This window comes from Semicossyphus pulcher, unplaced genomic scaffold (genome assembly GCF_022749685.1).
Source record: "Semicossyphus pulcher isolate SPU_LCO1_2020_fin unplaced genomic scaffold, fSemPul1.0.p SCAF_5, whole genome shotgun sequence".
NCBI classification, from domain to species: Eukaryota; Metazoa; Chordata; class Actinopteri; order Labriformes; family Labridae; genus Semicossyphus; species Semicossyphus pulcher.
The window spans coordinates 13,115,361-13,142,074 of NW_027211726.1; the positions used below are offsets into that span (position 1 = coordinate 13,115,361).

The 26,714-nt window shown below is 43.0% G+C and overlaps 1 protein-coding gene across 1 annotated transcript in view; it reads left to right on the forward strand.

The window, feature by feature from the left end:
* trps1 (trichorhinophalangeal syndrome I) overlaps positions 1 to 26,714 on the forward strand; it is a 125,103-nt gene that overhangs the window by 65,734 nt on the left and 32,655 nt on the right. The window contains exon 9 of the mRNA XM_069682128.1: positions 1,588 to 2,374. Within this exon, the coding sequence (XP_069538229.1) occupies positions 1,588 to 2,374 (787 nt within the window). The remainder of the gene's footprint in view (positions 1 to 1,587; positions 2,375 to 26,714) is intronic.

The window sequence follows — 26,714 nt, forward strand, 5'->3', positions numbered from 1 at the left end:
CATGTCATTTAGTATATGTGAGACCGATGTAGCTGCTGACACTGTTCACGCTAAAGGTGGATTACATCACTACATGCGTAGATTGAATGATTAGTTATTATACATGTGTGAGTGTGTGTGTGTGTGTGTGTGTGTGTGTGTGTGTGATAGAGAGAGAGAGAGAGAGAGAGAAACCATGACAGAGCAAGTGAGCAAACGAGTCAGTAAGTGCCCCCGTCCATGTGTGTATGCATGTGTGTGTGTGTGTGTGTATGTGGTGATGACAAACAGAGAGGCCACTGTGTCTTTGTTCAACATCTGGAGACATTTAAGCCAGCTAGGTACGAGGTGTACTTTCCTAACACACACATTTGCACAGGTTTTGACAGATGCGTGGATCCTCTTGATCTGCTGAAGATTCTGTTTAAAGACCCAGATTGATTCTGTCACAACGCGGGGTGTTTATGTTCTTCAGGAATTATTAAAAGGCAATAAATAGATGGACAGAAAGTGAGAAGAAGTGATAATATTTAATTAATCATGTATTCATTCACAGCAGCTAGTTAATATATTCCCTGCATACCTTAATGCAAAGCAGCTGCACATAGTGGGTCGCCGCAAACAGGAGTCCAAGTTCTCGCTATAGATGCTCGATTGATTCTGCTCGCTCGCCCGAACAAGAAGCACCGTAATCTGTTTCCCGCGCCAGGAAAAAAAGCCCTGATGTCGCGTATCGTATATACAGTATACTGCCGGTCACTGTGGGCCTTCGCCAACAGGAAATGAAGGTGGTTTGTTGATGGGTGATTCATTTCTTGTCTTGGTTTCTCACAGTTTTGTCCTAATTCGTGGTGATTCGGTGGAACACTGAGTCACTTTTTGGCCACAGACTCGGTGAAACTCTACCTGAGTGGTTTAAATCAGGCAGGGACCAATGCACTTTAGATTTATTCGATTCAGGGAGTGGGTTTTCCTGAAATTGTGATCAATAAAAAAGCTTTTTGGCACGTCCTATACAACCCATTAAAGCTACTATAGCTACTATAAATGAATGTTTTTTTAAAGTTTATAAGCAAGGGAATGTAACAGTTCGATACACTATACTATATCTGTATTTAAAGCTCCTGTGAGGAGTTTTTTTCTGGTTATGAAACAGACTGAAATTAATTCTGATGACTCTATATGAGCTACAAAAGCAAACAAGGCCATCAGCGACAAGATTGATTATTTCTATAGAGTTACTTTTAATGCCTGAAACTGCTGACGGGGGGGTAGGTGACAGACGAAGCTATTAACTGCACGCTGCCTTTGTTTACATTTTCCAAGGCAAAAATTTAAAGTGAGTGATACATATGACTGTTAAAGAAGACAGGGTGAGATTATTTGGCCAAAACCACCACTTACTCATGTACAGGACAAAATCAGCAAAGAGATAAGAGGTACGGCTTTGTCCACAGGGGGCGCCAAAATCAACACAAACTGAAAGTTCCTCACAGGAGCTTTAAGTTCAGTTATTCCACCATTTAGCTAACACTCATCCTTATTACTTATTATATGTTACATGTTTTTATTTGTGTATAATTCACTCCCTTTTTCCCCCCTCTGCAGGCGTGTCCACGCATGTTGCCGCTGCCGACGCTGTGACTTCACCGCCCCTGATTCGTCAGCCCTCCTCGACCATTTTAACTCCGCCCACTGCCACGAATCCTCCCCATCATCGACAACGACGTCCTTACCCACCTCGCTGACCTCCTCCCTGACGCCTTCGTTAACACTCTCAGCCAATGGCTGCTCAGCTCCCTCCACCTTAGCCATCAAAGAAGAAAGCAAGGGAGACCTGCGCCTCCTCTACTCGCTTGCGCCACCTGAGGGACGGTTGGCAGAAGGAGGCAGAGAAGAGGCAGGAGGCGTGGTGAAAAGCGAGGGAGGCGAGGAGAAGGAAAGAGAGCGGGAGAAGGGGTGGATTCTTGGGGAGACGAGAGGACTGGGAGAAAGAGGAAGCGAGCAGGCCCACGGTTTGCTCTGGGTGCCCAAGGAGAGAATGGGACCCGAAAGAGGAGCAGGAAGTGGGAGCCCCTCTCTTTTCCCCTCCCCCCTCTCACTGTCCTTTGTTGCAGCCAATCACGAGTCGTCGCAGCAGAAGAGAGGCGTGGCTTCCCCTAGCATGGTTTACCTGGGAGACACCAAGTCGTTTTTGGGAGATACCAAGTCGTTTTTGGGAGACGCCAAGCTGTACGGAGGAGGGAGGCCGGGAGGAGCGGCTGCAGGTGGAGGCGGAGGGGAGAAGCAGATGCAGATGCCACAACAGCAGTACACAGGAGGAGGAGGAGGGAGCGGAGGCGGAGGTGGACAGGAGACGAAAGCAGCGAAAGAGGAGTCCCAGTCGCTGCTACGGGTAAAGTTGAACATGTGCACACCCTCCTACTTCCTTATTCCTTACCTCCTTCTCTCATTAAGCCCAAGCTCTTTTCTTTCCTCATTGACACCCTGATTTTAACTTCAAGCTCTCTTAAAGGACTTTGTAGCGAGATCTCTTACCTGCTGAGAGCATTACTCGTCAAAGTGCCGCTATTAATACACCTTCATCTCTCGTCCTTTGAATCAGATGTGAGGATTAGACCTCATGCAGGGAGCCGCTTCAGTGTAATCTGTAATTCCTGCATCGTAGAGTGCTCATGCAGATTGCCGTCGGCTCACAAAGTGTGTCCGAGGTCGAGTTTTTTTCCTTGTGTGTGTGTGTGTGTGTTGGGTTTGTGCGTTTCCATGACGTCATTTCCTGTCCAATAAGTTGTATCCATCTTTTTCAGAATTGAATTTAAAGTCACAACACCCAGAAACTTGCCTGTCGCCACAGCAACCTTGAGGCAAATTGACAGTTCCCATGGTTACCACCTGTCAGTTCTGTCATCCTACTTTGTGGCCCACAATGCCTTTCACTTCCCAGTGATGTCATAGACTGGCAGGGACGTTCTGCGGTTTGCCGACGCCGCAGAGATTATTGGCTATGATCACATTAGATCAGAATAGACTGACGTGTGTGTGTGTGTGTGTGTGTGTGTGTGTGTGTGTGTGTGTGTGTGTGTGTAGTGTCATGGCACTGGCATGGGTCTATGTAAGTGGTATTATTGAGTGTGAGAATGGCGTTCATGGTGCGTGAGTGCACATATCAGTGTGTGAGTGGAGTGTATGCCGTCTTTATACAAGTTTTGGGTTGGTCTGTTACATGTGTGTGCGTGCGTGCATAAGTGTGTGTGTGTGTGTGAGAGGTGTTGGCAGTAACTTGGCAGGCTGGGCAGGGTGGGGCAGCAAGAGGTTTACTCATTATGGTGGGTGGGGCAGAGTGTGTCTGTGAGAGCGGTAGTGAGTGAGAGAAAGCATTTGTGTGAGAGAGAGGGAGGTGGGGGAGTCAGATGGAGATAAAAGTCTGTTGTAAAAAAATAACCCTTCAAAATTCTGACTCCTTAAAGAAATGTTAACTCCCTCCAGAACAACAAACAAGTTTTACCATGTGATTCGTAGCTAAAGAGATGTTGGGACAGAGCGAGGAAGCAATAGTATTTGAAAGTGACCCCATAGCTGTGGAGAAAGTCGTACAAACTGCTCGTGGTTTCTCCCATTCTACATTCCTACAACACCCAGCATGCATTGCGTCCCTCCCTCTGAAAAGAACGGACCAGCGAGAGACACTGGAGTGAAATACTACCTTTTGCGCTGCAGGCAGAGCGAAACAGAATCTGAAATAGGACGAGAAACCTACTGGTGGATCGTCTAAAATATCTTCAGGTCTGCAGTCTACATTTCAAACCTGACGATTTTGAACGAGTCATGACGTCGGAGGCGGGCGTCCTAGATTGAGGAAGTGTAGTTTGGCGAGCTCCCTGGCCTCCACCAGATGACGCGTTTTACGTAGTCTAAACTGTCGAATCTTTAAAAACTCTTAGCTGAAAACTCTTAAAAACTCGTTCTGTCTTCTTTGTGGAAATTATGAGCCCTTAGGAGTTACTGTTTTCAGTTTGAGAGAAAAAGACAAGAATGATGGCGAGTGTAGGAAGGTGAGACGAAGAAAAAAGGAGGAAGACAGGAAGGGACAAACAAACAATTTAACAATTTATTAGAGGACAAACAAAGCATGACTTATAACTTTAATAGCTTCATAATGTACGGCCTTTGCTGCTATCTTTCTCCCTCTGTCCTCGCTCCACACAATATTTATTCTCAGTTTCCATGGCATGCACTGACACGTCTTACACACACAAACAAGGATACCACACACACACGCACGCACGCATCTGTTGACTCATCACTGGGCAGAGTAAGGGAGGGGCTCCGATGCAAAGGATCAAGCACGCATGCACACACACACATGTACCGACACCCATTTAAATGCAGCCTTTAACTCGAAAGGTGAATCCGCCCACAAATATGAAATGACGCTTTGTAAATGGCAAGTGAGAAGGAGGTTGTGTGTGCGGTTCTGCCGCAAGTTTCTGTTTTTCTCTCATCTTTACTCGTTCCTTCTTTTCTCCCCCGCATCGATCCGCCTCTCCACTTTTTCCTCCCATTCTTTTTCTTTCATTTCCCTTTTCTCCCCTCAAAGGACAACTCACCTGATACGCGGGGATCGATGCACAACCTCACACAAACAAAATCCTACAGGCGTGCGCGCGAGCACACGCACACATCAGAGCGTTCGCATTCTGGGACGGGAGGCGTTCGCTTTGTAGAGAGGAGAGATTTTTCTTTTCAAAGGCCTGATCTATAATTGCTGCGGTGTTGAGACATTGCCTCGCTATTGGCTTTGTTTTTATGTTGATTTATTACATTGACGACATTTTCTCAGTCTGAAATTCAGTCTTTTTGACTCGCTGCATGAGGCAAGGATAGAAAACTTATGAGGTTTAAAAATGAAATTAAAGTAAAAGCCGGGGTTTGACGTTTGAGGATATAAATGGAAAGAGACAGACTTTGAGTAATGGTGGTTTTTCGAGTTAAGTAGGGCCGAGAAAGGTCCGCCTCTGAGCCAAACATATGTGAACACATGGGAATATGTGAATTGACCCAAAATTTATGTGATCTAATAAATCCCAGAGTGTGTATTCGGAGGGAATTCCACCTCAAGGACAGCACAGAGGAGATGAATCGTGAATGTGACCTTACAAACACAATGTGATCGTGTTCATCTTATGTGGTCATAATGCCATACTGAAGACGTGAACCTTCGGGGTTCTTAGAAGTCCCATGCGTGACTTCAATTCCATCTGAGTGAAGAGAAAATAGAGAGACGAGCTGAGAGATAAAGGGGAATGTGTGCTTTCAGCAGATCAGAGAAGAGTTTCATTAAAGTTTCTCTCGTTTACATTTCTGCCCGACGGAGCTAATTATGTTTAAAACACACACACACACACACACACACACACACACACACACACAGCTGTATTTCCATAAAGTTCTCATTACTTCCCTTTCTATTTCCCGTCTTTCCCCGCGTAAATTCATGTGTGTCTGCGTACATGTGCACTGCTTGTGTGTGATGTCTTCGCATTTGCATTCTGTCTGAGTGTGTGTACGTGACTGTGTGTGTGTGCGTGTGTGTTTTGTGAGGAAATTAAAGCATGAATTGAACTTATTTTCCGTGCTGATAATTTAACATCTCTTTATATCCGCTGCAGGAAATTATAGAGCTTATGCTCAAGCCAATGTGCGTGTGTGTGTGTGTTTGTGTGTGTGCGTGTGTGTTAATGTTTCACAGTGTTTGTGTGCTTGATGCTTTTTTTCACACAAAAAAAGGGAAAATAACTTTAATGAATTAACTTAGAAATTATGTTCCCTAACTGGTCTGCTGTGCTAACATATGCTAAGTTGCCTCTCTATTTCCTGGCCCTTTGCACTTCCACTATAATTTCACAAAAACAACCACTTTAAATTAGCTTTAATGTATAATAGTGTGTTTTAAAGTTTCTTCCTTTGTGACTTTTTGATGTAAGATCCCTTGAGTAGAGAAAAGTGGTCTAAAAGTTTAATGTAGCGATAAAACAATGCTGGAAAAGTTTCAATTTGGCAACGAATATGTAACAAAAAACTGCATTACAGAAATACTTAAACTATGTATGAAGTCCAGTTTATTTCCCTTGAAAATATGTATATTTTTATATTTCTATTTTTATTTAACCTTTATTTGACCAGGCTTGTCCTATCTCTTTGCAGTGGATACATGGCCAACAATATCAGCAACATATAGTAACATTAAAGGGGGGGGGTATTCAAGCTTCATATTTCACTCTGTGATACCTGTGGATTAGCTTAGCATAATTTACAGTTTAAAAAAACTCATCATATTTCTCACACTGGTGCTCTGTGCGGGCCCTCATAGATCCTCTGCCTGAAACGACTCAGTCAGCTCTGTCCCTTTAAGAAACCCCACCCCTACAAGCCCGCTTTCTTCTGATTGGCCAGCTCTCCGAAGCCTGCTGAGGCTGCACTTTGTGACATCACAAAGTAGAAAAAACTGTGTGAAACCTGGTGTTCACAGCAGCCTGCAGACTGAGCTGGGAAGCCTGGGGATTACTCCAACATACTTTTACCTACAGATTTGAAACTTCACCCACGTTTAGTCTGGACATCCAACATTGTAAAATTATTTGTAAAAAAAATAAAACGTGACCAGTTGGAAAATCACTGATTTTGAAGTTTAAATACTCACATTTTAGATTTTTAAAAAAGGCAACTTCAGGCTTTTGAGGCAACTTCATACAGCTGGTAACACCTAATGAGTGTTGTCATCATTGAGAGACCTTTGGACCTTTGTTGCTTTTCTCTTTATTTGCTGACGTGTAAGATCCAGCTTTGAGTGACAATGCAGGCAGACTACTGATGTGCCTGTACAGTATATTCCACTGACTCTCTCAATACCGGCTACAAACTATTGAGTGCTGCAGCAGCCATTAAACAGCGTGAGTACAGCAGTGTGGTACTCAGGCGTCTGAGCTGAGAGGTGCATTCTCCACAGACAGTCTTATAAATGGAGCTCATAGAGGAGGGCGCTCTGCTGAAAACTGTTCGCATCCTATATACAGTCTCTTATGGAAAACGTCAAAAGTGTCTTTATTCTGTCTAGTTGCTGAGGTAACGTTTATTTGTGTGTGTGTGTGTCGGAAAAAGGGAAGACACACTGATATTCACCAAACTTCTCTCTCTCTCTCTCTCTCTCTCTCTACACACTCAGACAGACAGGGTTGTCTGTTGGGGCAGCTCAGTTTGTTTGTGTAGCAGTCCTATTTCCTATCAGGACACAGACTCAAATAAACAGTCATGCTGGAAAGAGAGAGTGTGTGTGTGGTAGCGCGTGTGTGTGTGTGTGTGTGTGTGTGTGGTAATGTCGCTAGTGTATAACATTTAGGCTGTGTTTAGTGTAACAGAAACATAACCAGACAACCTGTTTGCTGTAATTTGGATGTGTGTCTTGGTGTGTCTGTCGGTGGAAATTCTGGTGGATAAGTGTGTGCGTGTCTTGAGTGTCACAGTTCTGACCCATGTGTGGCTTTCCGCTGTGTGACAGTCCACAGAAGTCTCATTGTCCGTTAGGAATATTACATTTGGCTTGAAAAACAAATTACACCATTTAAACCACATTTGGACCCATTTTGGCTCTTCAGCACAGCCCACGCTCACACACGCATATTACAGCTGACAACATGCGTAGTGGGAAGGTGACAGCTTGGCGTTTTTGGCTCACGCTAATCAACAAATAGCTTATTTGTTTGACTATATCTTGGCGCATGTGTTGGATGTTAATTCTCCTTTCATGTGAGCTTTGGGTTCTCTGATTGACTGATTCCGACTCGGGTTTGGGAAAAAAAAAAAAAAAAAAATTCCTTCTGAACCTGCTTGGGAACCATGACTTTTCACCACATCGCACTAAAAGTCAGTCATCAGTCATAGAAAAGTACATTAAATAAACTGTAAAATCCCAGGATTTGGCTGTGTGGTTTCTCTTTGGGCGGTGCAGTGATTAGTCAGATGTCCCTCAACTGAAAGCATGAGCTCAGTCCAGTCCCCTGCTCCTGACAATCCTTACTGAAGTGTCCTTGAGCAAGACATTAAAACCATACTTGCTTCTGCTGGTATGTAGCTGACCCTGCCGCTCACCTTCCTGTGGAGGGGCAGCAGAATTGCTCCTTGTGGGGTCAGCCGAGTATTAAAATAGACTTTCCTGTGATTGTCTAAACTTAACTGGAACTCTGAACCACACCAATCTGGCGCCGAAGTAGGAAAAACCATTATAAATATTCAGATATTTCATGAACCAGCCTCTAGATTAAAAATAATTATATAAGAATCTGAATATAAAATGCATTTACCCAAAAAAAACATCACCTTCTTTACGGATGATGCACTGGTTTATATAACATATCACCATATGATATACTTAGTGACTTGAGCCTAACAAGCTGTCTATTCATATATTTCATGAACCAGCCTCTATATTAAAAGAATTATACAAGAATCTTCATCTAAAATGCATTTACCCCAAAAAAACATCACCTTCTTTACGGATGATGCACTGGTTTATATACCATATCACCATATGATATAATTAGTGACTTGAGCGTAACAAGCTGTCCGTTCAGATATCTTCTCCTCCCGTTGAACGTTTCATTGGTTCAGACTCACGTCGCTTACACACACAGCCCTTTCATTGGTTCAGCCGGGAGCCCATGACACAGATGTTCCACCCTTCCCGCCAGTGAACCAACCAGCTGTTTTTCATCATGTTGACATGGCAACGGTAAAACACAGTGGTTATTTTAGCTCCTAGCTGTAATTTAGACGTTTACATCAATTACTGTTACAATCAACTTACACACACACACACTACTGGAAGTGTGTGTATGTGTGTGTGTGTATATGTGTGTATTTTATTTTCTCAGTCTTTTTCTGCCATGGCTTTTACATCCAGTCCCTCAGTCTGTGTATGTTTCTCTTTGTTGGTCTTTCTCTCTCTCTTTCTCGCTCTCTCTTACTCGCTCTGTTTTCTTTTTTTGGTGTAAGGTGGGAGCAATTCACCACAGGCCATATGTATGTGTGTGTGTGTATATGTGCGCGCATGCAGATGTGCGCATGCGTGTGTGTTCGCACATGGAACCAATATTAAAGCCAGATGATCATTTTGCTACAACAAGACCTCTACACGCAACGCTGGCCAGCTACACACACACACACACACACATAGAAAGGCACTGGGTCCACCATTCTGGCAGCACTTGTGTAATTAGGAAGCTGATTGGTTAGATTAAATGTCCATCTGACCCCTGACCAATAGTTAATTTGAAAACCCTGCTTGCCGTCCCCTTTCCTCCATCTCCAGACTCTCCTGGTTTTTTCCTTTTCTTCCATCATCTCTTCTTTTAATCTGAGGTTCTTTCACACAATCAGTCTTTAAGAGTGGCTGATGTAATTTGACAAATGAGAGAAGAGACGCCGGAGAAAATGAATAGTTTATGTAAAACTGCTTCCAGGAAGTGACTGAAGTAGAACATCAGAAGACTGCAAATGGCTTTATTTCAATCAGTGTATCATCATAGTGTAAAAAATATTGTTCTTTCATCTTCTTCATTTATTTTCCGTTTATTCTCTATATTTTTTTATTGTAGGGTTCCTTCTCTTCTGTACATAAGGCCTTATTCACAGGCGTGCATTGCTAGAGATGTACGGATACCATTTTTCCTTTTCTGATACTGATACATAGACTCCACTAAGCCGATACTGTTTACCCTTCTTATACCACTGTGATACAAACATAACAAAAACACTGATTGCTGCCTTTTTGCTAGCGTTGACTGTCATTTTTACCCATTATAGTTTTACTCTTTTCGTCGACGTCAACTCAGAACATTTAAGTCCAATTTTTGTCAATAGAAACATTTTAGCCATCGATTTTAGTCACAATGTTTCTCTCTTTAAGCTAATTAAATTAGCCTTAAACAGGTATCAGAAACTGGTATTAAGGTGGCAGCTTGTACCAAGTCTGTAAAGCACCATTTCACTCATTTGACACTAAAATCAGGGTTCCTTACTTTGGATAATCTAGCCTAGACTCTCCCACCTAATTTGTAGCCACAGGGCGTCTCTCTCCCTCTCCTGTTACTAAATGGACTGCACTTATTTAGCGCTATCAGTCTTGCCACCACTCAAAGCTGCTTTTACACTACATGTCACATTCACACAGTCACACAGTCACACACTGATGGCAGAGGCTGCCCAAATGTCAGTCAGTCATCACATTCATTTGGGGTTCAGTGTCTTGCCCAAGGACATTTCAACATGTAGACTGAATGACGACCGAGTCTACCACCAAGCCTCAGCCGTAACATATTAAAATGTCTCCATCTGCTTTTTTTACCCGACCAAACCCGTTTTGCGTGGATGCCGTCATGTTGTCAAGCTGCCGCTTTGGGACATCCTCACCTGTGTGGCTGAATCGGATTCAGGGGGATCTGCACAAGCCAGTTAAAGGGATACATTGCTTGTGATGTGACAGACAGGTTAGACGCACAGTGGGGGAAAATATGGATTTTAAATGTCCAACAGGACACTATTGACATTTTAGCCCCGCCTCGTCTCACTGGCAAAAACAAAACATACGTGACGCCAGAGTTTTATTATCAACGATCTATTTTTAGCTCGTCAACAACTCGTCTTTGTCATGGAAAAAAGGTTGTTGACAAACATTTACGGTATTAATTTTTTCGTAAAGGAAATTAACATTGCTTGTCACGTGATACATTACAGTAAAACCAGGTGATTTTTTTTAAGGGGGCAGGCTAATATATTATGGTATGGTATTGATGCATTGACTGGCACACACACAGATATCGCAATTTAGGCTGTATCGGAGGCCGATACCGATACTGGTATCTGTATCAAGCAAACTCTTTGTGAAGCTTAAGGGAAATTTAGAGGCCGTGGGAACGCTACAACACATTTATGACTTATGTCCCATCATGCACGGTAAGAACAGCGCAGCTCACCTGCGTCAAACCTCAACAGAAAACAATGCGCGATAAGAAGCCCAGTTAGTTCAACCTGTTTGTCAGTTGCCAGTCATGACTCCTCCCTTGTGACGTATTTATGATCTGCAGTGCGTCATGTATTCAGTATGAAAGATGGGAATCGTAGTCCCAGCAACAAAGGATGCGTATTTATTGAAGGATCTATAGGTGCATTCCATAGGTAAACACACACTCCCAACTACATGTATACTATCACATGTATAGACGATATGCACGCACACATACATAAATGGGCGTGACAAGTCATTTTGACACTTTAATCCACTGCGCTTTAGGACATCCAGTCACACCTTGCTTTGGTGTGTGTGAAAGAGAGAGCGAGAAAGTGTGTGTGTTTGTGAGTGAGCAATGCCATGGCAACCTTGGCGGTCCAAGGCCCTCTTGGCAAGGTAGCAATATGGCTCTGGGCATGTGCGCGTGCAGCAGACTCTTCCATCCCGGCGTGAATGCGTGCGTGCGTGTGTGTGTGCGTGCATGCGTGTGTGAATGGAATGCAGAGTGGAGATTTTCACTTTTAACTCCTCTCGGCGGACACGCACATCCATCCTCAAACTTGTAATACACTCACACACACTCACGGTGCCGTGCATACTTGATATCGGGTGAAAGCTCAAGAAGGATATATCAGTTTTCGCTCTCTGTCTCTCTCCCCAACTCCTCCTTTTCTCTCTCTATCCGTCTACCCCTCTGTGTCCCCTGTGAGGTTTTTCGCTCATTAGGAATTCTCCACCAGTTTGTGCGTGTGTGTGTGTGTGTGTGTGCGCCTGTGTGTTTATGAATTCTGCTCCACTGGCATGATGCATCTTGTATACCCAAATTCCCTTAAGACCATTTCTCTTTTGTTCTCTCTCTCTCACTCTCTCCTTCTCTCTCTCTCTGGGTTTACGACACAACAGGACCCGACACAGCTCAGCACAGCTTCAACTGTTCAAGACTTGTTTGCTCCCAGAGTGTATATCGACTTGTATCGCTTCTGTGTTCCTGTGTAGCTCCGAGGATGGAGGCAAAGCTAAATACATTAAGGTCCGGTCGTGCTGAGAGAGAGCCTTGTTTTTGTTCAGTCTTAACAGCTAAGGCGTTGTGATGAGAGCCGTAGAGAGGCTGAGTTTGCTCAAGGTGCGTTTTGGGGTTCCACGCTGCTGCATACTTCTCCCGTACATTTATTGGTGCAAACTTGCATCAGAAATTGTCAAACATGAAACGGATGAAACTTTTCCCAAACAGTTTGAACTGAAAATTTCAAACTTTTAAAACATTATGTGTGCATAAAATGAAGCTCAAAATATGCAGGTTTTAATCTGAAAGTTAACCTACAAAACGCAACAGTGTTTACAATTAGGGATGACCGATATTAGATTTTTTGCCGATATCCGATATGCCGATATTTTACAACTCATTTAGCCGATTACCGATACCGATATTTTTTCCCGCACACCTAATTGCAGAGATCATCAACTCTCTTCTGTATTGGAATTAGCGTACAGTATAATGGTGATACTCTTATCACATTTGTTACAGCGGTCGGGGTGACGGGTCTTGAGATGGTTAATCAAGTTTGTAGTGTTGAAAGACTTTGCCTTGGCTCCTCCTCGCATCACCGAAGCTGAGCAGTCATTGCAAACAGCAGTTTTGCTATCTATTTCGGACACTTTGAAAAACTTCCACAACATGGACATTTTGGCTTCTAACTCTCTCATGCTGCAGGTAGACACACGTGACGTCATCACGCTGCGCCGCGCAGGTCTTCTTCGCGCCGGGGACATTGCGCCGAGGTCGGGCATGTAATCAAGTATGAAGCAGCCCATTATTTTATCGGTTAATTATATCGGCGGATATCGGCGTGTTGGCCGATATCCGAAAGTTCATTTTTAAGCCGATATCGGCCGATAACGATAACGTGCCGATAATATCGTGCATCCCTATTAACAATTATGGAAACTGTAATTAAATTGAAACGTATTAAAGACCATGAGAACTGGGGACAAAGAAAACAGCTGACATGAAGCCTTATAAAAGCCTCCTTAATTCTACTCCAGGTCCGAACACAGTCCTTTTTTTTTATGGTAGTGATACAGTAGTGAATTAACAAGCAGTCATAACAAATCAAGCAAGATTAAATTGTCATGCAGTGACCAAAAAGTGACTCAAACACTCAACAGATGCACTGATTCACACATACAGTATTCTCTTTCTTCAGTCTGACAGCAGAATAACTACATAAGCTCACCTGTCACGCCAGTGTGATAAGAGCAATGACACAAGCCCTTTTTTACACTGCTGTTCTGCCTCAGCGCCGTTACAATGCCATTTTACATTGGAGCAGGCAACTGCCAGCACAAAGCCGCCCCAGTGTGTGTTTTCACATAGCGTTGCGGTAGCAAACGTGCGCAAGGTGTAAACAAACAGCAAGTGCTTCAAATACACACGGCGCTGTTCCGCCCTGCTGGATACGCCGTTTACGCTGACGCAGTTTCGCCTCTGTGACTACCTCTGATGCCAGCTGGAACGACTTCTCCAGACCATTCCGCCTCCGTGCGCTTTACATAGAAAACGAGGCGTAACAGAGGCGTAATAATCCCACCTTGAACTGGCAGTGTAAAAGGGGCTTCAATTTGTGTTTCTATGGCACTAAATCACAACAGAAGTGATCTCATGACACTTTACATAAAGAGCAGGTCTAACTCTTTGTCATATTATTTACAGAGACCCAACATTAATCCACCATGAGCAAGCACTTGGCAACAGTGGCAGGAGAAACCTCGAGCAGAACCATACTCATTGGTGAACAGACTTCTGTTATGTTATGGCTGGGGGGAGAAAGAGTTATAGAGGGAGAGGGTGAAAGAGAGACAGACAGGGGAGGGATCATTTTGCTGTTGTTTGGTTTTATTTTGGTTAACTTCTAAAAGACTATTTTCACCGGAAATCCAATGTGGTCTTGTAGATGATGCTTACCCTTCTAACCCGGATGTTGTCAATCATCGTTAATCATGTGTCGCTCTCTTTTGGTTCGCATGTTACAAACATCATCATCCTGCCCGCTCACTCGCCATGAATGTTCCTGACTATTAACTGATCGCACGTCGGCTCACCCGGACTTCTTGTGGACATTCGGAAAGTCGGGATGAAAACTTTAGACTTTGTCATTAATGGGTGCATGTTTACCGTCTAACTTCTTTGTCTGAAGTGTCTTCTCTATGTGTGTGTTGTGACTCACATTTAGAGCGACATTTTGGAACTCTGTTGGGAATCGTTTTGTTTATTTGCAGAGAGGAACAACAGAGGTTTTGAAAGGAGTAGAGGAAATATTTAAATAGAAAACAAAAGGTGAGGGAGTGCTCTGTGCTAAACATCAGTTAAATAATTGCATAATTTGTGTGTGTGTGTGTGTGTTTGCCTGATGTGTGTGTAATCTTTTTTTGCTGTTACTTGAAGGTACGTCATTGCTGCAGATGTTTGGCGTCCTCTTTGTACACACACACACACACACACACACGCACACACGCAGACGCTCTGACACAAACATTCACACAGTCAGGTCCCCGAGTCCCATCTATCCTGTTCTTTAATAGGCCAGGTGCAGCCAAACAATGGGTGTGTGCATGTATGCCCCAGTGTGTGTGTGTGTGTGTGTGTGTGTGTGTGTGTTTGTGGGTCACTCTGAACGACTGCTGTGCTCACATGTCCTTGACATTTTTTGTTTTTTCAAGTTGTCTTTATGATTTAACTCCATAAACATCAGCTCTCATAAAGCACACACACACTAATACAATTACTCAGTGTTTATTTAATCTGCTTGTAACTGCAGCGAGTGTGTTTATTTCCCATTAGAGGAAAACATAGCAACCGTGCCTCATGTGTCCACCAGATCAACGCAATTACACCGCCGTTATCTCCTCTCTTCTCAGAAACGTTGGAGCGCGATCCGTGTTTTGGACTGTAACTAAATATCTGCCGTTATTTAAGCCAAGTCTGATAGGATCCGCTCTCAGTCGCACATTTATCCCGGGCGTTGTTGCGTTCAGGTCAGCGAGATAACCGAAGCCATTTCAGAGAGAAAATCCTCTCTGAAAGTGAATCCATGTTATTCCTTTGATCTAACACAGCTCACTGATTAAGAACAACTCTTTCTCTCAAAGCCACGGACCTGAGACTCGCAGCTTTAATGTGCGCTGCTACCAAGAGGCTTGTGAGCGAGGCTGACAGTAAATAGAGAGGGTGACAGAAAACTAGAGGAGTTTCTTTTATCTCTTGTAAAGTCTGCCTGATCAAAAAGGATCATTTGGGTTTATTACAATTTTTCTACTTGCATATCTTTGAATGCAACGCTGCGACATCTCACTCTGATAACAGGTCTTAGAATGACGTCCAAGAGGTCAAGAGACACGGACGTTCGCATGTTTTTTCCATGTTGCATTGGAATTGGTGGATTGCTCCCTTCGGATTGCAAGAGAGGCACTGCCCCAAGCGAAGGAGTTCAAGTATCTCGGGGTCTTGATCATGATGTAATGGATCGTGAGATTGACGGACGAATGGTGCAGCGTCAGCAGTAATCTTGGCGTTGTTCAGAGCGTCCTGGTGAAGAAGGAGCTATAAGGTGAAGCTCTCAATATACCAGTTGATCTACGTTCCAACCCTTACCCATGGTCATGAGCTCTGCGTAGTGCAAGTGGTCGAAATGAGCTTCCTCAGCAGGGTGGTTGGACTCAACCTGAGAGATAGGGTAAGGAGCTCAGACATCCCGAGGGAGCTTGGAGTAGAGCCGCTAATCTTTCACATCAAAAGGAGCGAGTTGAGATGATATGGGGCATCTGATTAGGATGCCTCCTGGCCGTCTCCCTGTGGAGGTTTTCCATGCACGTCCAACTGGGAAGAGACCCCGGGGTGGACCCACTGGAGGGATTTTATATCCCACCTGGCCTGGGAAAGTCTCGGAATCCCCCAGGAGGAGCTGGAAAATGTTGCTAGAGAGAGGGACGGATGAGCTGAGTTGCTTAGCCTGCTGCCACTGCGATCCGACCCCGGATAAGAGGAAGACAATGGATGTTCGAAGCTTAATCCAAAAGGCAACCGAACTTGGTTGACATTCTTGACGACGCTTCACGTCTCATCCAGAAGGCTTCTTCAGTTCTAAAAGGAGAACTTCAGAAAAAGCTTTAGAATGTCAACCAAGTCCGGTTGCCTTTTGGATTAAGCTTCGAATTACCGTGACCTGGATGACTGAGAACCTTCACAGACAAGAAGATGGATGGATGTTGCATTGTTCTTTGATAACGTAATACATATGATACAGATGATAAAAACCATAATAAACTGGTGTTAATAAAATATAATGCTGCTCGGGCTTAACAGAGTTAAGCAGATTTTTAAGGACTCAATTTGGGGTTTAGGGAAGTCAGGAACAGTCTGCAGTCCTGGTGCAGTTATTATGTGCAATCATGACTAATAGAAATAATTGCCTAACATACAAACCAAGACAAAAATAATGAAAAAAAATAGATTAATCATTTATGAGTGATTTACTGGTACTCTTTGGAAATGTCCATAAAACAGATTAACTCCCAAACACCTTGTGTGCATTCTTGAGATTCGCGTGAGTCAATTTCTAATAAAAATAAATCTACTTTTGAAATGTTTACATTTTTAAACAGTGAACTGCTTACACCTGTTTTTGCCCGCCTGCTGTCTTGTTGTTCGCAGCCTTATTTTGAGCAGAGCTGCGTTTGTTGGTATATTTCCACCACCAACTTTTTATCTGTGAAAATCAATGGCAAATCCACTGTAAAAACATCGCTCAGCAGAGCTGGTGGTGGGCAAAAACTCCTCTTGGTACCTTAAATCATTTATTATATTTACATTTTGGTTTTACTTTGAAATGACCTGCAAATTTGATAATGCCACGCATCAAATGGGTGCACAGTTAAAAGTTAAATACAACCAAACATAAAGGAATAAGCATGAACCCTGCAAACACAAACACACCTTGCAAACAGATGGACATATGTAAAACATCACCATTATTTAAAGCCCCCCGATTTGCAGATCAACCAGGAAACAAGTTTTACATTACCCCAAGACCACCGGGAGAGCGAGCAGTACACAGAGGAAGAGAGAGAGAGAGAGAGAGCACCAATGAGAAGAGAGTTAGTCAGAGAGACAGACGGAGCAGGGGGAGACGACAAAGACATGAAGAGAGAGAGAGAGGGAGAGAGAGAGAGAAGACCCAGGGAGAAGGAGCAGAGAGAAATAAAAGCAGACAGAGAGAGAAAAGGGAGCAGCTGCCAAGCTCTGAGTGGGGTTAAGCATCACCACAAGTACAACCTAATAAGGTCTGAAAGTGTGCACGAAACACACATACACACACAGACACACAGACTTGGCGAGCGTTCAAAATCAGTGTTTCTGCAGTAAGCAACAGTAAGCAGTAACTCACATCTGCCTCCAGTGCCTCCGAAGCAAAATAATGTTGTGATGCATAATGCTGAAATAGTGTGGAGGAGTTCTCCTGACCTCACACTTCATGATACTGCAAGTTATTTCAGTTGAATCATTCCCTTTAACCAGCCTTTCTTCTTCTTCTTCTGAAACACAGGCGGCTTACACGCCTACACAACCTGCTGCTACTAGGAACAAGTGTCTAAATCTGTCACCTGCACATGCAATGTGTAAAAGAGTGAATATTCCACCCGAAGTCACACATTGATGGCCACAGGATGTGTTGCATCAGCTTGCATCCTGTCTGCAGTGCTTTGCCCCGTTAGCCTGCTATCTAAGAAGATACACGTGAGCCGGAGGTTGCTATCTCTCTATCTGTAGTGTGTGTGTGTGTGTGTGTGTGTGTGTGTGTGGTCCGTTGTCTTTATCTCGCACATGGTTCCTCTAGACCAGCCAATTCCAAACGTAAGCATGCTGCAGCCCACTTTGGAACTCCGCTCCAAATGTTCCTTCAATCAGCGTCTCTCTCTTCATGTCATGGCCAGCCCGATGCAGATCTGAACACCATTGAAAACCTCCTGAATGTGATCAAGAGGAAGATAGAAGATCACAAGATAAGATAAGATCGACCTTTGTTAATGCAGAAGGAAATGACAGTGCCAGATAGCTCAAAGAATACAGTACAAATTAGAGAAATACAAAAACAACTCAAATATAAGTGAATATATAGAATATAAAGTGTATGGGTTAATGCAAAAGAGACTGATCCTGATAGAACAACAATATTACAATCATCAGAAGTAGGCAGGGAGTAATGGTGGCAGTTAAATTGACAGAAGGATTGACAGTTATTACGTAGTAAGAACTTCGGTTGCACAAGTTTATGAATTTAAAGATAGTGCATGATATATCGGAGCGACTCCAGCATGCTGCCGCCCGGGACGGCACCGGAAGTGAATCAGCCGTCTGAGAAAGCCGAGCTGCTTGAATTTTCACTGCTTGAACGTCAGCAATGTGAAAGACTGGTGGAGAGCATGCCAAGACACATGAACGACTCAATTTAAAATCAGGGTTATTCCACCAAATACTGATTCGTGAACTCTTCTTAAGTTAAAACATTTGTGTTCTGTTGTTTAAAAATGAACATAAACTTGTTTTCTTTGCGTTTTTCGAGGTCTGAAAAACATCTTTTTTGCATCTTTTTTGTTATCTTCCGCGAATAAAAGACCTAAATGAGAATATTTTATTTGGAAGTAGCGAGGATTTTTTTATACAATAAAAAAAGTTAATTTTACACAACGACAAACCTATTAATGCTGGAACCAAAATTAAACAGATGTTTGCGGTGCTCTCTCATTTTTTCCGCAGCTGTATATTCTATGTAAAAGTGGACGCTCTGCAAGTTTATAATTAATGCACATACACGTAACTATTTGTAAAGCGACAAAATAAGCGCTAAAGTAAAATAAAAGAATAATAACTTTTTATTTGTATATTATAAATAACCTCTTGCGGCCCGCCTGCAGTTCCTCCGGGGACCACCAGGGGACTGTAGACCACACTCCGGGAATCACTGCTCTTTTGAATGTCTTGATAAGAAAAGAGGGTAGGAATATTTAAAGTGTCATTTGTAATGTTGTGTATACATTGTGTGCATTTCTAGGACACAAAACTATAACTTGTGATATTAATTTGAAAGCGCCTCCGATAAATGGCAGACATTAGTTGAGTTAGCAGACTGAAACAACTCGGGAATCAAACTAGATTCGGCACTATTTTCTCCAGTTTGTGGTGGTTATTCTACACATACCAACCAAACATGAAAAACTATTTGTCAGTATGTTTTCTATTGTTAATTTTAATCCATTTAGGTCCCATATATTTGCTAGTTCGACCCTCAGTGTCCACACAGAAAAGAGAAGTGTCACAGAGGTATTAAAACGACACCATCATGCAGTTTTAACCGTCTATAAGGCATTATCTGGACTGTTGTGATGCGGTTAACCTTCGCCAAATTACCTCAGGTGCTGTAATTCAACTTTTATAAACCATCTTTTGAATAAAGCTTCGATACACTTTGAAAGAATGCTTAAATCATCTCCTGAAATACATGAACTGCCCCAGGACTGGAGACTCTCCAGTGGGAAGAATGTGCATCTCTGTTACTCAAGTCCCCAAATCCCCTCTTTAGTCCCTCCAATCTGTTTAAACGTTATTAATCCCCCCGCAGCATTTTACACCTGTTACTCTTTAGCTGAAACTCAAACTGTACCGGCTCCATAATCAGGTACAAATCACATTCTCGGGTCTGAGCAATAAGCAGTGATCTTGTTGTGAGGCCCAATGCAAGAGGAAAAAGTCGGAGTGATTCTGTGTTGTTTGGGCAGTTCTTAATCTCTTTTTAATGATGTAATGTGCAAGTTTAGGTTGCGCTTTCACCACCTCGGTGTTTGTGTGCTTTTCTAGTAAGTTGTCTGAAAAATCCAAACTGATTAGAGAGAGTAATTGGCTGAAGGATTAGCTGAAAGCTTTTGGTCCATATCTGTGTTTTCAACCAGTCTGACGCACAAGACTTGGCTTTTCTAGCTATTAATCTTTGACGAACAACTCATTTAAACAGCTTTAAAACAAACACAGAAGCTGCAGCGTCACAAACTGGACGCTCCAAACAAACCATTCCAAGCTAAATAATAAGTGTTGAGTCCCTCGCAAGCGCGAAGTGAGGAATGGATGCTGACAATGCTGCTTGCAAACGCAGCCTTCCTACGTAACCTAAGAAGCCAAAATGAAACTCTTAAAGTATTTAGATAATAAAAAGTAAATCACACACGCACACAAGCACACGTAAAGTAAGGTAGGCGACTCCTGCTCGCTCGCCCTGAGGCAGGGAGAAAGGAATGAGACCAAATGAATCATGGGAGGATGGAGAGATTTGAAACTTTGCGTCCCCTCCTCTGTGGTTATCACTTTCTCTCTGAGTGCCTCCTCTCTCTCTCCCTCTCCCTCCCCTCTCCGCTGAATGGAGATTAAAAGCTGATAGGAGATTGCAAAGACATGTTGCACTCCTGTTCTGACACACACGCGCGCGCTCGCACACACACACACACATGCAAACAGACGGTAACATTAGCTCTTGTATAGCTGGGAGCTCCTGATGTAAAACACATGTTCCTGCCTCGGCTGTGTGTGCCGGTGTGTCTACGGCTGTTTAAACCAACTTTATCGCTCCATCAGTTCGGAGACAAGGAACGATTCATTCAGAGAGAGAAAGAGAGAGAGAGGAGGAGGAGGTGGAGGAGTGTGTGTATATGTGAGTGTGTGTACTGTGTGTGTGTGTGTGTGTGTGTGTGTGTGTGTGTGTGTGTGTGTGTGTGCAGAGACAATGATTGACAGAATTTTTCCATCTCTCCCCTCTGTATTAATCAAACCTTTGGAATGTCAGACGCACTGATATTCAGTCGATGGCTCCATCTGCCAAAGAAGGCCGTAGAGACGCTGATTTTAAACGTGGAGCTGCTTGATTCAGTGTGTTCAGCAGTTTTAATTCAATTAAGTCGGTTAGTTTTGGAGAGAGGGGACCTCTGCTGCTCATTCAGCTCCCGTTAGAAACCTCATGAGCGACGAACACGGAAGGAATCTCAATCTAAAAACAGGCACACAAAGCAACAAGTTAAGCTAACGTTAGCAGCAGCTTGTCTCTGGAAAAGCTAGCATGCATAGTCGTCACATGATAAATGACCTGTGACCCATTCTTCTTCGCTGCTTTAAAACAGACGTTGACGCTAATTGTCGTTCCCTAATTCATCCCTTGTAGCACCACCGTTCAACTTCCTGTTTGGGCAGCTGTTCTGGAGCAGAGAAGAAGAACTGATTTCCAGTGAAACAGCTTCATTTTTTCGGCTAATCAATGACAGCATTAGATCGATGCATAGACTTGTATACTCAGCGATACCCAATCATGCATTCAGGCTGTATTGGAGGCATTTCTGATCCTCGTATCGACATCAAAACATTTTTACTTTGACAGTGATGTTAGCTCCAATGTGTGGTAAATACTTGACAATATTACAGAGTGTAAATATACAGCTCTCTAAGGCAGTGGCTCTTGAGATCAGTTCGGGGGGGTTGTAGAGAAAAAATAATAACAGATTGATATTCGGAAAAGTGATGAATGAATGAAGTGTTAGAAACTGAACAGGAGTAAACACATGAGAAAGTAGCTGTTAAACTAAGGGCTGTATGACCATTATTATCTGTTTTAATACATGTTAACAGGACCAGTTATCTCAGTAATATGACAATGTATTTATATCTAGTGCTCTTTTAGGCCTTAAGCAGACATGTTGACTGTTGACTGTGAAGGTGCCGATATTTCAGTAAATCTAAATAAAGCCAAAATCAGATTATTTGTGTCTGCGGGCAAAGCAACGGTCATCCTGTGTGAGTTTGGCAGCTTTTCATGTGTTACATTACATTAATATATTACAGTAATCCCTGAACATTCTCGGGCAGACTGACGGGCTGCTCTAAGGTTCCCTAATTTTAAGCCAATAGTAATTCTTCACATGACATATAAACCAGTTGAAAGGATTGATTCTCGTACTTTTTTTGATCAGCTCAATCCAATATGTTCAAGGCTGATATATTAGCTTATTGCAAAAATTGCCACAGGCGTACGTGTCCGGAAAAAAATCCGGATTAGATTTGAAATAATGTTTTAATTATGTTTCCATTACACTGACAAGTATGGAACCAGCATGCATCCTGGTAACTAGGGGCGGGACAAAATATCCATGTGGCAATATATCATCGTCCTGGCTCGTGCGATACAATTATTAAAAGACTGGGGCCAAATATCGACCCCTCACGGTGGTGCTTATGACGTGAATGAAGGAAACGTCAACGTAAATTAACTGATCATGTATCGTGTGTTCCCACCCCGTCTGTTAACTATGAAACATTAATAGAAAAATTTAAGGACTGACTATTTAATGGTTTATAAGTAGTGAACAGATCAAAAACATCTATAAAAATATAAAACACAACATTAAATACAACCACTAACAGGATGTCTTCAGATTGCGCTTCAATTGTCGTCTACACTGACCTCCTCAGTCTAATCAAGTGTGGTGGAAACTAAACTTACGTCCATGTGGCCCCTGAGTACCTGGCTCGAAGCTGATTCACGTCACCTAAATTGTAACGTTGGAACAGATGTGAAAAAGAGCCGCAGCGCCGTCACACAGTCTGCTTCTGGTTAACCACCAATATGAGTTTAGTCTGGGCGAAAAAGAGTAAAAGTACAGGTGACTTCGTCATGTACACATATTTTACTCTCCCTGCTCTGCGTTGCATCAGACTTCAAATTACCCCGCTGTGTTTGTAACGAGAGAGAAAGAAAGAAATAACAGAGCCTTGCTGGGAAAGGTATAATCCATCAAAGAAGAATGAAATCAAAGTATGCAGTCCGTCTTTCCTCGTGTTTATGCGCTGCCCTAAGTTTAGCTCTATTTTTCCTCCCTGCAGTTTGACAATAGTGTGCTACTGAAGCACTGGCTCAGAACTGTAGTCACATTTTAACTAAATTGCAGAGTGCTGTGAAATTGAACGCAACACACATGTCGATAAAATTTTGTTAAAGCGATTGAAAGGACGGAGGAGCGGGCGCGCCGGGTGGAATAACAGAAAACAAATAGATTTGCTTGATAAAGGTTTCGTCTTGCCGCTAGTCGTTCTAGCAGACTGAACTCATCTACATTTAGATTCACCGGCCAATGTGTGTGGTCATCCGTGCCTTTGAGTTAGAGCCTGCGTATGTGTGTGTGTGAGCTTTATTGACCAGCAGATGAAGGCTGTGTGTGCGCGCGATGAGAAGCAGGCGACCAGATGGACTTATGGGAAATAAAAAGCTTTTATTTATTTATACGATTTGATTAAATGGCATTTGTTTCTGTCTCTCGGTGTGCGTGCGTGTGTTCACGTGTGGTACTTTGTGTGCGTGTGTGTGTCTTGTATTTAATGACAAATAGAATAGAGGGATCAGAGCAATCAGGTTTGAATGATTACTATGGGAACGAGGGAGCGAGACTGATAGGGAGGGAGAGGAAGGGAAGGAAGAGAGACAAAGTTAGATTACAGAATCAACTAATTCTCGCACATCAGCACAAAACAGGAATTATTGCTTCTGTTTCTTCATCTCACTCTCAATTTCATTCTTTCTTTTTACAGTCTTTGTATTTATTCATCTTTATGAGATGGATAACAGTAGGTCTGCATTTCTTACTCCTGTTCTTCCTTCTGTGCTCTCCCCCTCCCCTGTTCTCCCCCTCTATTCTCCTCTCCTTCCTTTATCTGTATCAGTGCTTCTAACTTATTAAAATGGTCTTTTTGTTCAGAGATGAGATGCCTGGAAATGACATCATCGTTAGGGATGGGTATCGGTAGGACTGTATCGATGCCAGTAGTAAAAAATAGACACATAAATAGTTACATTTGGTAAAGTGAGCCCAAACTTTCAAACGCTTAGCTCTGTCCGCCGACACTTTCTCCAGAGAACCACAACAATGCAACGTCGTTGCCTGGCGACGGCGGCTACGTCATCACTAAGGGACGGATGGCAGCTACGATAGAATGAAAACAGCATGAAATAAGACAGAATGTTAACGTTAAGTTACGATAGGAGCACCGTTTGTTTGTCCATGAGCTTATTGGTACTGACCAATCACGTACCTGTACCAAAAAATACCGGTTCTTGATACCCATCTAATCTTAGCACATCATGGTCATCAGGACTGTATTACTATTAGTTTTGCTGTATATTTATTGATACCTGTTTGATTTATCTATAACTGGGTTTGCCTACGGACCGTAAAAACATGCCAGAGTTCTTTCCACTTCTCAAACTGAAGTCTTGGATCAAACCAATCAGGGCTGCAACAGACTATAATTGATTGTTTGTTATTAATTCAGAATTTCTTTACACCTTATGTAACTTTATTTGTCTGACCAACTGTCCAAAACACCCACAATAATCAATGTATTGTTTATGTATATTCTTGCAACCACACGTTAAATGTTGTCTTAAATGATTATTATCGGGCCAGGTGTCAACTTTTAGTCCATCAGCAAATCAGTTGATAGATGAATTGCCGGGGCTCTGCAAAGAGCACGACAGCCAGATGCCAAAACTCAATTACATACAATATTAGAATGATCTGACAAAGGGCCTGCATGGTGGTGCAGTGGTTAGCGCTGTCACGTCACCGTTAGAAGGTTACTGGTTAGAATCCCGGTTCAGATGTAGGGGGGCGTTTCAGTCTGGAGTTTGCATGTTCTCCCCGTGCATGCGTGGGTTCCCTCAGGGTCCTCCCACAGTCCAAAGACATGCTTGTTAGGAAGGTTGTCGGGCGATCAGTCCAGGTGTGTAACCCCGCCTCTCGCCCAGCGACAGCTGGGATCCAGCCCCCCTGCGACCCTGACAGGATCAACGGTATAGATAATGGATGGATATGACAAAGAGAAAGATGCAGGTCCTCACATGATAAGCTTGAAATTATCATTTAATGAATCATTCTAATGGGCATTGTGGGTGATGGCAACATAAACTATGTAAGGATTCTTCCTGCAGTGTTTCTCACACATGCTCAGATTTATCATCAAGGTGTCGAGTGCATAAGTTCGGCTAAAAGACACTTAATATTCAGCGATGCTCTTCTGCTGTACAGTGCAGCCTCCAAAGGTCACCGCCCATTCTTACCAGTTCATAAATGTGTGGTGTACATTAATTCCAGGTTGGGGGAACTGAATGTCTTTTATGGTCTTTCCTCATTAGTCTGAGTCTGGCTGCAAGTAAAACGGCTCTTTAGAGAGAGTGAGAGAGATTGTTTTGTGGAGGTTGAACTCTAAAATACCCTGAATCGTGCTAACCAATTAGCGTGATGCATGACAAACTACTGTCAGCAAGCAATCACGACCCTATGTGAGATATTATGATGAAATAAAGCATCCTAAAAGTAAGAATAGTTGTTGTTAAAAAATGTTTCGTGTCTTGGTAGATTTTCTAAATAGCTAAAACTGCTTAATCATGAACAATTGATGACACTTTCTGCATGTATTAATTTCATAAGCTTAATCATACAACAGTTTTTTCGGACGAGGTAATCTGATTGGATAAGAGGCATTCCATGAGTGCTGATATAGAGTATAACATCACTGGTGTGGTAGAATGTTCCTTATTCAGGTCTAAGAGTAAGAAAATATTAGTTAAAGCATCTGCTGAGGCCAAACGGACTGAGAGGTCAGGCACAAGGAGATAGTATCCCCGAGGTACAGGGTGACCCTATCACACTGTAGATCATAAATCCTACTGTGTGCTGATGAAAATATACACCGTCCGCAAGTTGGCCTTCGAGTTATCCGTTGTTATGGACAGAGGTTCTCCATACCCATTACTCCTCCTAACACTTGTTCCCGTGTCTCTGCCCATTTGAGGCTGTCTTATTTAACTATAAGTAAGACTGCTTGCAATATACTTCTAAGATCAGGACTATTGGCTCCAGTGAGGTCCTTGTATGGTAGATAGTAGATAGACACCACGTCGTCCGAGGGGTTAAATACCGAGCACGCGGACTGGTCTGTTAGAGTTGACTTGGCGTAACACGGCTCCTTTAGGTGTATTGTTTCTGTCACTTCTCCTTGATCAAGAATACAAACTCTTCAACTTAAGACACCTGAGTCTCCTTCCTCATCTGGTTCATCAAGCTTACCGAATTCCACCACAACTGGTACTTTTCACTGTGTGTATCACTCCGCCTCAGCCAGGTGTTCTGAATGCTGTTAATTAACACTACAGCAGACCGTGTATGTCTACAGCAGACTCATATTTCACTGACTGATAATGAATTAAAACAAACAGATATATGTACATGATTAAAAACAGCTGATCTGTGGTAACCTGTAGACACAGAGTGCAGGAGAATGTTTCGGTTGCTTAGCAACAAAAGTCCAGTTTCAGTTAAGTTGTGGAACTAGTCGAGTGGGTTATTTCTGTTAACTACTACTTGCCGCTTGTGTAACTGTTGTATAAAAGCAATATCACACTCGAGGTCGTGATGTTGTTCTGCATATCAGCACGGCTGTGATTCGGTCGAGGCCTCGTGTGTACGAGCTGAAACTCGCCGCAAATTCTGTTGCAACTCTGCTAGAAGCTTTGCAGGGGATGTTGAGTCGGTG